The sequence below is a fragment of the Amia ocellicauda genome, chromosome 15 (genome assembly GCF_036373705.1).
Source record: "Amia ocellicauda isolate fAmiCal2 chromosome 15, fAmiCal2.hap1, whole genome shotgun sequence".
Taxonomy (NCBI): Eukaryota; Metazoa; Chordata; class Actinopteri; order Amiiformes; family Amiidae; genus Amia; species Amia ocellicauda.
This window is the reverse complement of record NC_089864.1, coordinates 4,945,132-4,957,504: the sequence shown is the minus strand read 5'-3', so window position 1 is coordinate 4,957,504 and position 12,373 is coordinate 4,945,132. Positions and strand designations below refer to the sequence as shown.

Here is a 12,373-nt window from a genome sequence, read left to right as displayed (position 1 = left end):
CTTCTCCCTCTCTCGGGTGAACCACGATGTTCCCCGACTCTGACCCCCTCTCTCTCTCTCGGTCCCCAGGCTGTCCTCGGGGGAGGGCGACGGGGCGTGGTGCCCGGCGAGTACAGTATTCCCGCACAGCGCCGAGTTTCTGCAGGTGGACCTGCGGCGGCTGCACTTCGTCACGCTGGTGGGCACGCAGGGGCGACACGCCGGCGGCCACGGCAAGGAGTTTGCCCGCTCCTACCGCCTGCGCTACAGCCGCGACGGCCGCAACTGGCTGACCTGGAAGGACCGCTGGGGTCAGGAGGTCAGGTTTCCCCGTGGTTCTCTCTCTCTCTCTCTCTTTCTCACACACAAATTCAGTGCCAAAAGAGCGCTAGTTCTCATTCTCTGTTGAAATAGTGGGCCTAAACAAAATACTAAAAACACACTGTGCTTCTCTTTGTTTTCTGGATGACCTGAACCCTTATGTGAGCTGTATTCTGGTTTTCACGAAACAAGAGAGTTTTGTTCTTTACTGTAGTATACTGCACTGCTCTGTACTACACTCCAATATTTTTTGTGGCATTATTGCCGCGCTGTCCTCTGTGGCCCTCGTGACTCTGATGCTGCCCCTGCTGACAGGCTCCTCTCTCTCTGGCTCCCCTGCAGGTGGTGTCGGGGAACCAGAACACCTACGACGTGGTTCTGAAGGACCTGGGCCCACCAATCATCGCCCGGCTGGTCCGCTTCTACCCCATGGCCGACCGGGTCATGAGCGTGTGCCTGCGGGTTGAGCTGTATGGCTGCCTCTGGAACGGTGAGCCGGCCTGGTTCGAGACCTGGCTCTGAGCAACGTGATTCAGGCCAGGGTTTGGTCAGTGGTATCAGCTGATGCATCGCTTACATTTCTCCTGCTGAAATGTGCATCTCTCTCTCTCAGATGGCCTGGTCGCCTACACCGCACCCGTGGGGAACGTGATGCGCTTCTCCGGGGCTCCGATCTACTTCAACGACTCCACCTACGATGGCAAGACGGAAATGGGGTCAGTTCTTGCGTTGTTTCATGAGCAGCATTGATGCTAATTCGAGTCAGGAGGTATATAAAGGGGCTGTGACTTCAGGGGCCCGGGAAGCGAACACCGTGCCAAGAGGTAGATCCTTCCAGATGTGTGGAGGATAGCGTGTTAAAGCCATGGCAGGATAGGTATTTTAACCAGCTCGATCAAGCAGATTTTATCACACACGGCACTCTCTTAAACTGCAGTTGCTGCAGTTGGTGCCAAGCATTAACACCCCTCCCACCCACAAAAATGGCCACATTAAAAGATTACTATTTATTCAGATGTTATTTATATATAAAAAGTGAAATTTGGATCCATTATCAGCCTGTTATTGCCCATTTCAGTTCCTAAACTTTGAGGGGGGTTTGACTGGGTTGGCAGGGAGGGAAGATGAGCTCACACTTGATGTGGAGCCAGTGTGATCTCACCCTCTCTGTCCCCGCTCCCCCTCTCTCCCAGGATGCAGTACGGCGGCTTGGGGCAGCTGTGCGACGGCGTCCTGGGGAAGGATGACTTCATGGAGAGCCAGGAGCTCAGGGTGTCGCCCGGGTACGACTACCTGGGCTGGAAGCGGGAGGCCAGCGAGAAGAGCTATGTGGAGATCGAATTCCACTTCCAGAGGACCAGGATCTTCCACAGCATGCAGGTCTGACACATGGACAGACAGAGACACGGGCAGACAGAGACACAGGGACACACACACACACACACACACACAGACAGACGTTATACGGCTGCTACAATCTCCATCCCTCTCTTTCTCTCTCCTCTCCCCCATAATTACACTGTAATTACCGCTATAATGTAGTCTTAACCATCCCACTCTTTTATTTCTCCCTCCTTCCCTCTCTCTCTCTCTCTCTCTCTCGCTCGCTCCCTCCCTCCTCCTCTCAGGTGCACTGTAATCACCGCTATGCCCAGGGCGTGCGGGTGTTCAGTCGGGTGGAGTGCCTGTTTAAGCCGGGGCTGCTGCAGCCGTGGGCGGAGGGACCCCTGAGCCTGGCGGTGCCCCTGGGCGACCTGCGCGACCCCAGCGCCAGGCCCGTCACCGTGCCCCTGGGGGGGCGCCCCGCCGCCATCATCCGCTGCCAGTTCACCTTCGCCGACACCTGGCTGCTCATCAGCGAGATCTCCTTCTCCTCTGGTACGGGGTTGGGGAAGGAGGGAGGGAGAGAGGGAAGAGTAGGGGAGATTGGGGGGAGGAAGGAGGACAAGGTTAAAATCTCATTGATCTTTACTCGGTCTGTCTCTCTGCCTGTCTCTCCCCCAGAGGAGACTGAGGAGCCCCCGCTGCCCGAGGAGCCCATCCCCAGCACCTCCATCGCCCCCTCCACCCCTGTATTCACTCCCACCGCTACAACTCCAGAGGGCACTGTGCCCAACACCACTGTACTGCAAGGTGAGCCGAGGGGACGAGAGAGATCTCTGACCCGTAGCAGTGTTGACACGGTCGCAGTTTGGCCCCAGTGTGTGACGGGTCAAGTCCTGTGGATGTTCTGATCACTGTCTCTCCCCGAATCCCCGCCCCTTCCCTCCCCAGACCCCAGTACTTTCTACCCAACCTCCAACGGCACCGCCAACGACACAGAGTCAGGTGAGAAGTGGGAGTCTGGTCCGACCCCACACGCCCCCCGCCCCCCGCCCCCTCCGAATCGCATGCCTTCCTGTGGTCTAAAAAGCCTTCCGAACTAAACCCCAGCATGAGCAGCCTAACAGTGGGACCTGACCGCCGGACTTGGGTTCTATAGGATGCATTGGCAAACGCTTTTCAGCCCCCGCTTGGGAACGTAGCCAAATTGGGAACCCCCAGGCCCATGCATTCGAACCCAAGCCGGCTAACCAGGAGGGTGAAAAGGTCCAGCATTCGAGCAGAGGGGTCGATCTGGAATGGCGTTACTAACCCGGACCCGGTAGAGGAACTAACAGGAATGCATGTTGTGTGTCTGTTACACAAAGGGCAGCTCAGGGGAGTCGGGGAAGAAGCCTGTTCATAACGCACCTTAGAGTAGGCCAGCTAACTCTCTTCAGCAGCCCTATCTGTGTAGCTGGAGCGCCCCCTGGTGGTGCTTTACAGCAGGGCACTGCCTCTTCCGGCTTCTGGTCACATTAGTTGCTTGATTGTGTCTTTCCCGAGTGCAATCAGGCATCTGCGTTAATTGGGCAGAAGTCTTGGCTGATATTTATCCATGCTAGACTTTTTCTGTCTATAGTAATTATCCAAAGACTTCAGTTTTCGCAAGGGATTTGAACACTCAGTCCAGGTGTTATAAACTCCTCTCCTCCTGTCATTATGGGGGTTACCCAGGGGTAGCCAGAGACTTGGCTGACATCTGTGTGCCTGTTTAGGAGCAGAATGGGCCATGCTGACCCCCAAGGCAGGACTTCCCGTGGCTAAGGATGACAGCAGCAACACCTCCATCCTGGTTGGCTGCCTGGTGGCCATCATCCTGCTGCTGCTGGTCGTGATCGCCATCATACTGTGGCGGCAGTACTGGAAGAAACTGCTGGGGAAGGTAAGAGGGGCAGAGGGGATAAGACAATCTCAGGGAAGCACACTCTCAGACTCGAGTGCCATACCCAGTTTCGTTCAGTCAGAAACTAGAAAACGAGACAGCTGACCGATTGCTCCCAATTACTTTAAAGTAGGCAATAACGATAGCCCTTATTCTCGTAGGCCCAGGGACGCATTTCTGACGACGATCTGCGCGTGCATCTCTCAGTGCCCAGCGACACAGTGGTCATCAACAACACCCACAACCCCCTGACCTCCTCCCGCTACGCCAGCCGCTACCAGCGCATCCAGTCCTGCTCGGGCGGTGAGGGGGACAGGGATGGGCACTGCCAGGGCGAGTACCAGGAGCCCAGCGCCCTGCTGAGGCCCAGGGACGATGCTGATGGCTCTGGTGAGCGAGAGTGTGTGTTAGAAGAGCTATATGGGGAGGGGGAGGGAGGGTTAGAGAGAGAGAGAGAGAGAGAGAGAGAGAGAGAGAGAGAGAGAGAGAGAGAGGAGAGAGGAGAGAGGAGAGAGAGAGAGAGAGAGAGAGAGAGAGAGAGAGAGAGAGAGAGAGAGAGAGAGAGGGGGGGGGAAATTGTCTGCACACCATCCTGGATTGTCGAGTGGGGCGTGGCCTGAATAGCCCTGTGGGAAACCCTGTTATGCGTCATCTTCTCGGTGCCGCTTTGCAGATTTCTTCAGGTCTACCATGTTATCCCACTGCTGCCACCAATGTAACAGTTTGTTACTGAATTGAGGGTTCACAAAAGCTGACGCACAGACAGTGTTCGGGGATTTCCTCCCTCTTCGGTTGTGTGGGGAATTGTGGGACATATAGAGTTCTGGAGACGAGATCCTCTCACCGGTGACGTGACGCGATGCTATTTCCCCTTTCAGGATGCATTCAAAGAATCCGTACAATGTCCACTTTGGATTTCCTTCATTCTCCCGACATCTGTTGCTTATTCACCATCTCTCGCCACACTGCCACCTTCACCCCTCTTTCTCTCCCTGCATGCTGAGCTCTTGCTTTCTTTTCACAGCACAGCACAGCATTGTCATTGATTCATTTTTAAGAAACACTGTCCGGCTGTTCCTTTTGCCCGTGGCAGTAAAAAAGTGGTGTACAGGCTATATCCTACGGCAAGTGGTTTAGTGTTGTGGGATCAGGGCTGTGGATGTCCCATTGTCTGTGTGTGTGTCCTGCAGCAGTAACCCCCTCCGCCCCCCACTGTGTGTGTCCCTGCTGTCTGTCACTCACATTTCTCTATTAAACGAGAGCCAGCATGTCTGAAGAGAGAAGCAGAATTGACTGGACCATTTTTAATAATTATGACTTCATTTGGCACAGGCCTGTATTGAAGGAGATTTACAATGGTCAGCCCTATAGTAGAGGCTCGAATGTAAGGGCTCTAGTCCAGACATGTCTGCTGGGTTGCCTCTGTCTCCTACCCTTGCCCTGTGCCTTTGCTAGCATGCCATGACTCCCTTCAGTCTCCCTCTGGTATACTGTCTACCTGATTTCCATTACGATCTCTGGGAATGTGTGTTTACATGTGTGTTCTCCCTGTGTGTGTGCGTGTGTGTCCGTATTCCTATGTGTTCTCACTGTGCCTGTGTGTCCGTGTGCCCGTGTGTTCTCACTGTGTCTGTCTGTGCCCGTGTGTTCTCACTGTGTCTGTGTCTGTGTGCTCTGCTGTCCCACAGCCCTCCCACTAAGCAACCCAGCCTACCATCTCATGCTCTCGGCCCACTGCCCTAAGCCTGGAGACCAGGGCAAGCCTCTCAACACACAGGGTAAGACTGGACATGCTGTATGCTGTGTCTCTCTCTCTCTCTCTCTCTCTCTCACACACATACACACACACACACACTGTATTTCTATCTCTCAGTCAAATACACACACTGGGTCAGACTGGACCAGAATGTAGAGGCTCATCTCTGGCATACAGTGTGATTTGACCTGCCTGAGGCCTCAGACCACGGTCGGTCATTCCAGTTTATGTCACCGATCTCAGGAGTCGTACTCAGCCGTCTCCAGAAGCCCAAACTGAAGCACCGTCTCACACCAGACCCATGAAGGAATGTGGTGTGTAGCCGCCACTAGAGGGCGCACAGAGTATAGCTGATGTCTTTCCCAGTGGTGGTCCCATGGATGTCTTCAGGTTCTCAGTGCAATAAAACTCTAACTCTGAGCCTGTCGGTGGAGCAGTTTTGCCATTTATTTATTGGTTTATGTATTTAATAGTTGTATCCCCAATCCTTGGATTTACGATTGCCTTTTAGGTGTGTTGCTGTCCAGGTGTTGAGCACACTCGGACATCCAGCTCAGTCTGTTCATCAGGGTGGATACAGAAACCGTTTGCATGTGTTCTGTTGAGCACTAGTTAAAAAAATAATTAAAATAAGGGCTTTGTAAACATTCTTCTTCCTGTGCCTGCTTTGTGTCTCACGGGATGCTCAAGCACAAAGCCCGAAGATGGCGGGATGGTATAGAGGAGTCCACCAGCACGGTGTTCGGACAGCTTACCAAACATGTTGGCCACCTCCCTTACATCTGCATTGACACGGCATTTTGATACCGATACTCTCTGGGCGATAAACGATTCATACACTTCTATCTCAGCTGGAAATAGGCAGTGGTTCCTATAATCTGGCAGGCTCGGGTTCTTGTCGATAAACAATTGAGGGTTGGGAAAGGACGCTGGCACCAACCCCGTACTGTGAAGCAGAGAGTGTGGCTTTATAATCGGGTTTATCGGTGCTGAGTATCTTATGGTCAGAGTGTATCAACTGGTTTATAGTAAACTAGTCAACAGAATTATTACCTGATTACTGTATTTTAATCCTCTTGCTCAGTTATTTTACATTTAGATTTTTTATAACTATAGTTAAAGTCTCTCTCTCTCTCTCTCTCGCTCTCGTCCATCTCTCTAGAGTCTAGACAATATTAGGTGGTAGATTCATCTGTCTTTCTCTCTCCCTCCCCCTGTTCCTCAGGGCATTCTAGCACTTTTAGATTTGCAGATTAAATCCTTCAGAGAGCACTGGACAATCTTAAACAAAATAATTATCTTTCTCTCTCTCTCTCTCTGCCTCTGTGGTAACGAAGTCATGCTGCTGGTCTCTCTCTAGGTAGCAGATTCAGTCAATCGAAAGAGCAGACCTCACAGGGTTAAACATCTGGACCGTCTGACTCCTCCCTCTGTCTCAACAGACCAGAGGGTAAAAGGTTCTGGAACTGATCCGAATCTGGAAAATCCATTAACAAAATCACTTTCTTACCCCCCTCTCTCTCTCTCTCTCGCTCCCGCTCCTTCTCGCCATGGTAGCATGTGGTCATGGCTACAGCGAAGCGGGTCTGGGGAAGGCCCCACCCCTGCAGGAAGCCCCACCCCCGTATCCTGGGGCCCCTCCCCCACCCAGTGTGCCCCACTACGCGGAGGCCGACATCGTGAGCCTGCAGGGCGTCAGCGGCAACAACACCTACGCCGTCCCTGCCCTCACCGCCGACGCGCTGGCCGCCAAGGAGGGGGGACCCGGGGAGCTGCCCCGACACTGCCTGATCTTCAAGGAGAAGCTGGGAGAGGGCCAGTTTGGGGAGGTGAGTGCAGGGCAGTGCGGTACGCTAGAGGACACCACAGTAGAGGTATCTAGTTACATTTCGGGGCCTGAGTTTTGCATGACTGAAGTAAAGGCTTATAAAAGGCAAGTCAAGCTTGAGGGAAAACCTCACAGTTGTTCTGTGCAACCTGACGATAGGCCAGCCGCTGTATACATGTAGATACTAACGTGTGTGTGTGTGTCCAGGTTCACCTGTGTGAGATCGACAACCCCCAGGAGCTGCTTAGCCTGGAGTTCCCCTTCAACATCCGCAAGGGTCGCCCCCTGCTGGTTGCCGTCAAGATCCTGCGCTCCGACGCCACCAAGAACGCCAGGCAAGCGCCCGCCCGCCCGACCGCACTTGCACAGCAGCGCTGGGTTCTGCGCCAGTACCCGGCCCGTGTCTGCGGTTCTGTTTCTGTAACTCGGCCGCTTTGCTGTTCTTCATATATCCAGAATACCCGGGGACTTGTCAGTCTCTGTGTGAAGATCGTGTATTGTAGTTGCACTGCAAGGGGAGGCCTCCCGCCAGCCCGGAGAGTTCCTCTCACAGAACCTCCAGCCTATTGTAAATACTGAGTGTAGGATTCCTGTGGACATTCAGCAGAGACTCGGAACTCAGTGCTGTAACGGTAACTGTCTCTCTTTCTCTCTCTCTCTCGCACAGGAATGACTTTCTGAAGGAGGTGAAGATTCTGTCTCGGCTCAAGGACCCCAACATCATCCGCCTGCTGGGGGTGTGCGTGCGGGATGACCCATTGTGCATGGTCACCGAGTACATGGAGAGCGGAGACCTCAACCAGTTCCTGTGCCACCGAATGCTGGAGGACAAGGCCAGCCCGGCCCACAGCCTGCCCACCATCAGGTCCGGAGCTCTCCCTCTCTCTCTCTCTCTCTCTCTCTCTCTCTCTCTCTCTCTCTCTCTCTCTCTCTGTCCCTCTCTCTCTGTCCCTCTCTGTTCCTCCTCTCTCTCTCTCTCTCTCTCTCTCTCTCTGTCCCTCTCTCTCTCTGTCTCTCGCTAAACAATCTCACCAATACAGGATTCAAATTTGGTGAAAACCTTGAGAGAAAAAACAGCCCTTTTCTCCCCCCCCCTGTAGCTATGCCACCCTGATCTCCATGGCCTCCCAGATCTCCTCGGGGATGTCCTTCCTGGCCTCCCTGAACTTCGTGCACCGGGACCTGGCCACGCGCAACTGCCTGGTGGGCGAGGGGGGCAACATCAAGATCGCCGACTTCGGCATGAGCCGCAACCTGTACGCTGGGGACTACTACCGCATCCAGGGCCGCGCCGTGCTGCCCATCCGCTGGATGGCCTGGGAATGCATCCTCATGGTACAGAGCCTCCACCTCCTCATCCTCCTCTTCATTATGATAATGATTATTATTTGTATTATTATCTGGGCCCTATAGTCCACACAGCACCGCTCCAGTCTGGGCAAGCAGAAAAAATCGCGCAGTGTGTACCGCCGTGCGTCTGTGTGTCTTACCGATCCGTGCGTCTCTGGCCTGCAGGGGAAGTTCACCACTGCCAGTGACGTGTGGGCGTTCGGGGTGACGCTGTGGGAGATGCTGATGCTGTGCAAGGAGCAGCCCTACGCCACGCTGACGGACGAGCTGGTCATCGAGAACGCCGGGGAGTTCTTCAGAGACCAGAGCAAGCAGGTACAGGGCACCGCGCTGCCTGAAGGGAAGCCGCCCCGCACAGGAGTGGTCGTTGATCTAAGAGACATCCGTTTCAAATCAAATATGATTTGGTCTGGATGTACAGGCGTATGTAGTGGTTGTATTGACCTCTCTCTCTCTCTCTCTCTCTCTCTCTCTCTCTCTCTCTCTCTCCCCCTCCCTCTCAGGTGTACCTGTCCCGGCCCGACGTGTGCCCCCAGGGTCTGTACGAGCTGATGCTGAGCTGCTGGGGGCGAGACTTCAAGGAGCGGCCCTCCTTCCCCAACATCCACCGCTTCCTGCTGGAGGACGCCATGAACATGGTGTAGAGAGAGCGGGGGTGGTGGGGTGGGGTAAACTGCCAGTGTAATTAGATGACCGCTCCCCCCCCCCCCCCACCCACATTTTCACTGAAACACACACACTGAACTGCCACACGATCTCCCAAACCCGTCTCCCTCGCTCTCTTGCTCCCGATACCCCGGGCTCAGACGGACAGGCTGTTCGTCGAGAGGCCTGGTGTCTTGTGGGAGGAGTCTCAGTGCTGTTTAACGCCGTTTAAATAGTGTAGTGTAGTATCACGCACCGATGAGCAGATGCATCTAATGTGTCAGATCAAACAGAACCAGTTTCGTGCCACCAAAAAACAACTATATGTAAACCTAAGTGATTGTTTTCACAAAGGCAAATGAGGTGAGGAGCAAAGACACTTAAGTGGCGAGAGAGAGAGGGAGGGAGGGAGGAATTTGGTTTCTCTGCCATTATCAGATATGCCCCCAAGCTGTGACTGGGAACAGACTTGGTGAACGTGTCGGGGGGGTGGGAGGGTTATCGAAGGACAAAATGTGTATCGAGGGGGGGGTTCTTTTATATTTTCATTTTCATTATTATTTTTTGTTGTTGTTGGGGAGGGGGGGTCGGGGGGGTCCAGTGACCGCTGGCTCGGTTTAGATTCTTTTGTTTGTTTTTTTAAGTTGACCCCCTCCTCAGAATCCCTCCCCAGGAGTCACTTTAACGCTGTGCTGGTAGAGGGCTGGGCAGAGGGGCGCGCCGTGGGCTGCTGGTGAAGGGATTTTGCTTTGACCTTTTGGGGATTTTTTTTCTTTTTCCGTTTCATCAGCCCAGATTGAGATAACCAGGCTTGCCATTTCTAGGGCACCGAGCAGGAAAAGGCCAATCTATTCAGAGCACAGAGAATCGGTCAAGTCAGTCAGGCATTTGTTTACTTTCCTTTAAGCAAAAATCTTCCCGGGAACACAGCAAGAGTAAACACACTGTCAACCGAACGAGCGGTGAACCACCGTTAGAGGCCAGGAGACGTTTCAAGCTATAAATAAAACAAGGCCCCTACAAACAACATGTTTAACAGCCAGGAAAGAGCAATACTGCCGTTCTGTATCAGATAGTCTATTGAGAGACATGTTTCGGGCCTGTTAACGATGGAGAAATAAGTGGGTTTGTAACAGCCCCCTCTGATTCCTGTGAATCTGAATCGTTTGCTAATGATGCTGATACTGCGTACTCTACAGCTTCAAATCAAAACTGAGCTTGACTGCTGGAGAGAAATTATGTCATTGGAAGGAGCTCTGAGAAATGTCTAAATAAAGCCCGTCTATGGAAGCCGCCTTCTAGAGAATCCATACATCTTGTGCAATGGGTTATCCGTAGTGGTGTGGGCCCAAGCAGAGGCGCTTCGTTGGAAGTGACCGGGTGTCGGGTGGTGGCATTGACTGTCACAAGATCGTGTCGCCAGTAGGAAGCAGCCGGTCTTAACCGCAGCTTAGTGCGATGTGCCGGCCATCGAATAACAGGAATTGAGAAAGCAGAAGTGCCGATTGTGATCAGTCACAGTGCCTCAGTGGTGGCCCGGCCCTGGCAGTGTCACAGAGAGGTGGAACTAGAGTTCTAGAGCCCCATTCGACTCTGCATAGCGAGTCGCAATCCACTGGACTGTACACACACTCACTCACACACACACACACACACACAACGTGGCTCGGTCCACATCAGTATCCACACCCCTTCTCATCTGGGATACAGCTCGCTGATCCATCCGTGACTTCACTTACTACTTACTGCTGATCAGAAAAGAAAAATAACAATCATTAATAAGCTAAGCCTTTTTTTAACGCAATGTGTTGTTTGTTCGTTTGTTTTCATCGTTGTTGATCTTTTCGCTCTATGTGCGAAGGATGGATCACACCCCATGCTGGGGAAATCGGCTGCATTATTCAGAGCGGTTTAAACTACGCTGCTGAGACCAGCCAGTGCCCTCGATCTCACGGTGGGAGATAAGGAGCAGGAAGTGTGTGGGAGAGCGTTGATGGCTACGAGTTTAAAGAATAGAAAAAAGTGAAAAGAGCTATCACGATCATTCGGTCTACATCTCTTATTAATCAATCGCTGTTGCTCAGAAAACTATCAGTCTGGGTCCGGACATTTACACGTTTAGTTAATCTTGAAACGGACGCCCCCGTGTGCAGCCGGACTTGTGTAGCGGTTGTTGTTACGTTGCGTTGCGGGTCCACACTCAATTTCATCAGCTGTCCAAAGACAGACTAATTAAACAAGCTTTCCTTTGCAAATCTTGCCAGTCAAACCCCAGTATATCTACTGCTATGTTCTTATTGATGGATTGATGGGTTTTTGGCTGTAGTGACTGTATTAGCTGAAACCGGAGCGCAGAGTGGTTGTGTGGCAGGGTTTATAAGCTTCGCGTTTGGGAGCTCAAGTCTGTGCAGTCGTTGGGTTGCAGGGTTTGTACTTTGAATGTCATGTCTGTTTGTGACTGGAACCAATACAGTACAAGTGTGCTTTTTCTCTGCCTTTTATTGAAGACTGGAGATTTCTGCTGGGTGTAAGCTAGGATTTCTTGTGTACAGATTGATAGCTTAGTGGTGCAGCACACGCACACGCACACACACACAAAAGAACTCGATGTGTTGTATTTGTTTTTTCTATCAAACGAGAGTAAATATTAGTGCCAAGATGAGAGAGTGGTCTACAGGGGCGATGTGTTGTCGTCTGTACTGCTGTTCGTCTGGTCTCTTTTGATACACTGTACGTGCTCCTGCTTAAACGTCGTTTTTGTTTTTTATTTTCCTGAACTAATGATGTGTACATATTGCAAGGGACAGATTTTTACACTAATATATGGAATTGTCGCTTTTTGTTTCGTTTCCCGTCTTTTTTTTCTGGGATTTCATTACTTGTGTCTCCTCCCTTGTTCCCCTCTTCTTTGTCCTGATCTGTCAGAAGCTGGAGTTCCTTTGTTCTCATGTTGTTTATCTTGTTTCGTTTTTTTTGTAGATATTTTAATAAAGTAACATTTTCGAATACACAGGTGTCGATTGTGGTCATTGCTTAGCTGACATTAATTTTTTTCTAAGGCTGAACAGTACTTTCTTCTTGGAAAATAACACAACAATGTTAGGATCGTGACTGGTGTGTAATAGTAATGAGTTTTATTTGTGTATGTATTTATTGTAGTTGAGTTTATAACTATACCAAAAAACTAAAGAGAATGGTGGCACCCTCAACCCTTTTCTCTTTGTTTTTGAATGATTCTGTGGATAAT

The 12,373-nt window shown here is 51.9% G+C and overlaps 1 protein-coding gene across 5 annotated transcripts in view; it reads left to right on the top strand.

Annotated features, from left to right (window-relative positions):
* ddr1 (discoidin domain receptor tyrosine kinase 1) overlaps nucleotides 1-12,134 on the top strand; it is a 42,255-nt gene extending 30,121 nt beyond the window's left edge. For 3 of the 5 annotated variants that reach the window (XM_066687182.1, XM_066687183.1, XM_066687181.1), the window contains exons 4-19: nucleotides 70-298; nucleotides 643-790; nucleotides 914-1,016; nucleotides 1,494-1,680; nucleotides 1,929-2,178; nucleotides 2,305-2,433; nucleotides 2,575-2,628; nucleotides 3,381-3,547; nucleotides 3,709-3,937; nucleotides 5,236-5,325; nucleotides 6,861-7,132; nucleotides 7,339-7,466; nucleotides 7,799-7,996; nucleotides 8,232-8,466; nucleotides 8,647-8,796; nucleotides 8,985-12,134. In XM_066687182.1, coding sequence (XP_066543279.1) covers nucleotides 70-298; nucleotides 643-790; nucleotides 914-1,016; nucleotides 1,494-1,680; nucleotides 1,929-2,178; nucleotides 2,305-2,433; nucleotides 2,575-2,628; nucleotides 3,381-3,547; nucleotides 3,709-3,937; nucleotides 5,236-5,325; nucleotides 6,861-7,132; nucleotides 7,339-7,466; nucleotides 7,799-7,996; nucleotides 8,232-8,466; nucleotides 8,647-8,796; nucleotides 8,985-9,125 — 2,710 coding nt within the window. In that variant the 3' untranslated portion in view covers nucleotides 9,126-12,134. The remainder of the gene's footprint in view (nucleotides 1-69; nucleotides 299-642; nucleotides 791-913; nucleotides 1,017-1,493; nucleotides 1,681-1,928; nucleotides 2,179-2,304; nucleotides 2,434-2,574; nucleotides 2,629-3,380; nucleotides 3,548-3,708; nucleotides 3,938-5,235; nucleotides 5,326-6,860; nucleotides 7,133-7,338; nucleotides 7,467-7,798; nucleotides 7,997-8,231; nucleotides 8,467-8,646; nucleotides 8,797-8,984) is intronic. The other 2 variants (XM_066687185.1, XM_066687186.1) reach the window with 2 other exon arrangements.
* The last annotated feature ends 239 nt before the right edge of the window (nucleotides 12,135-12,373 follow it).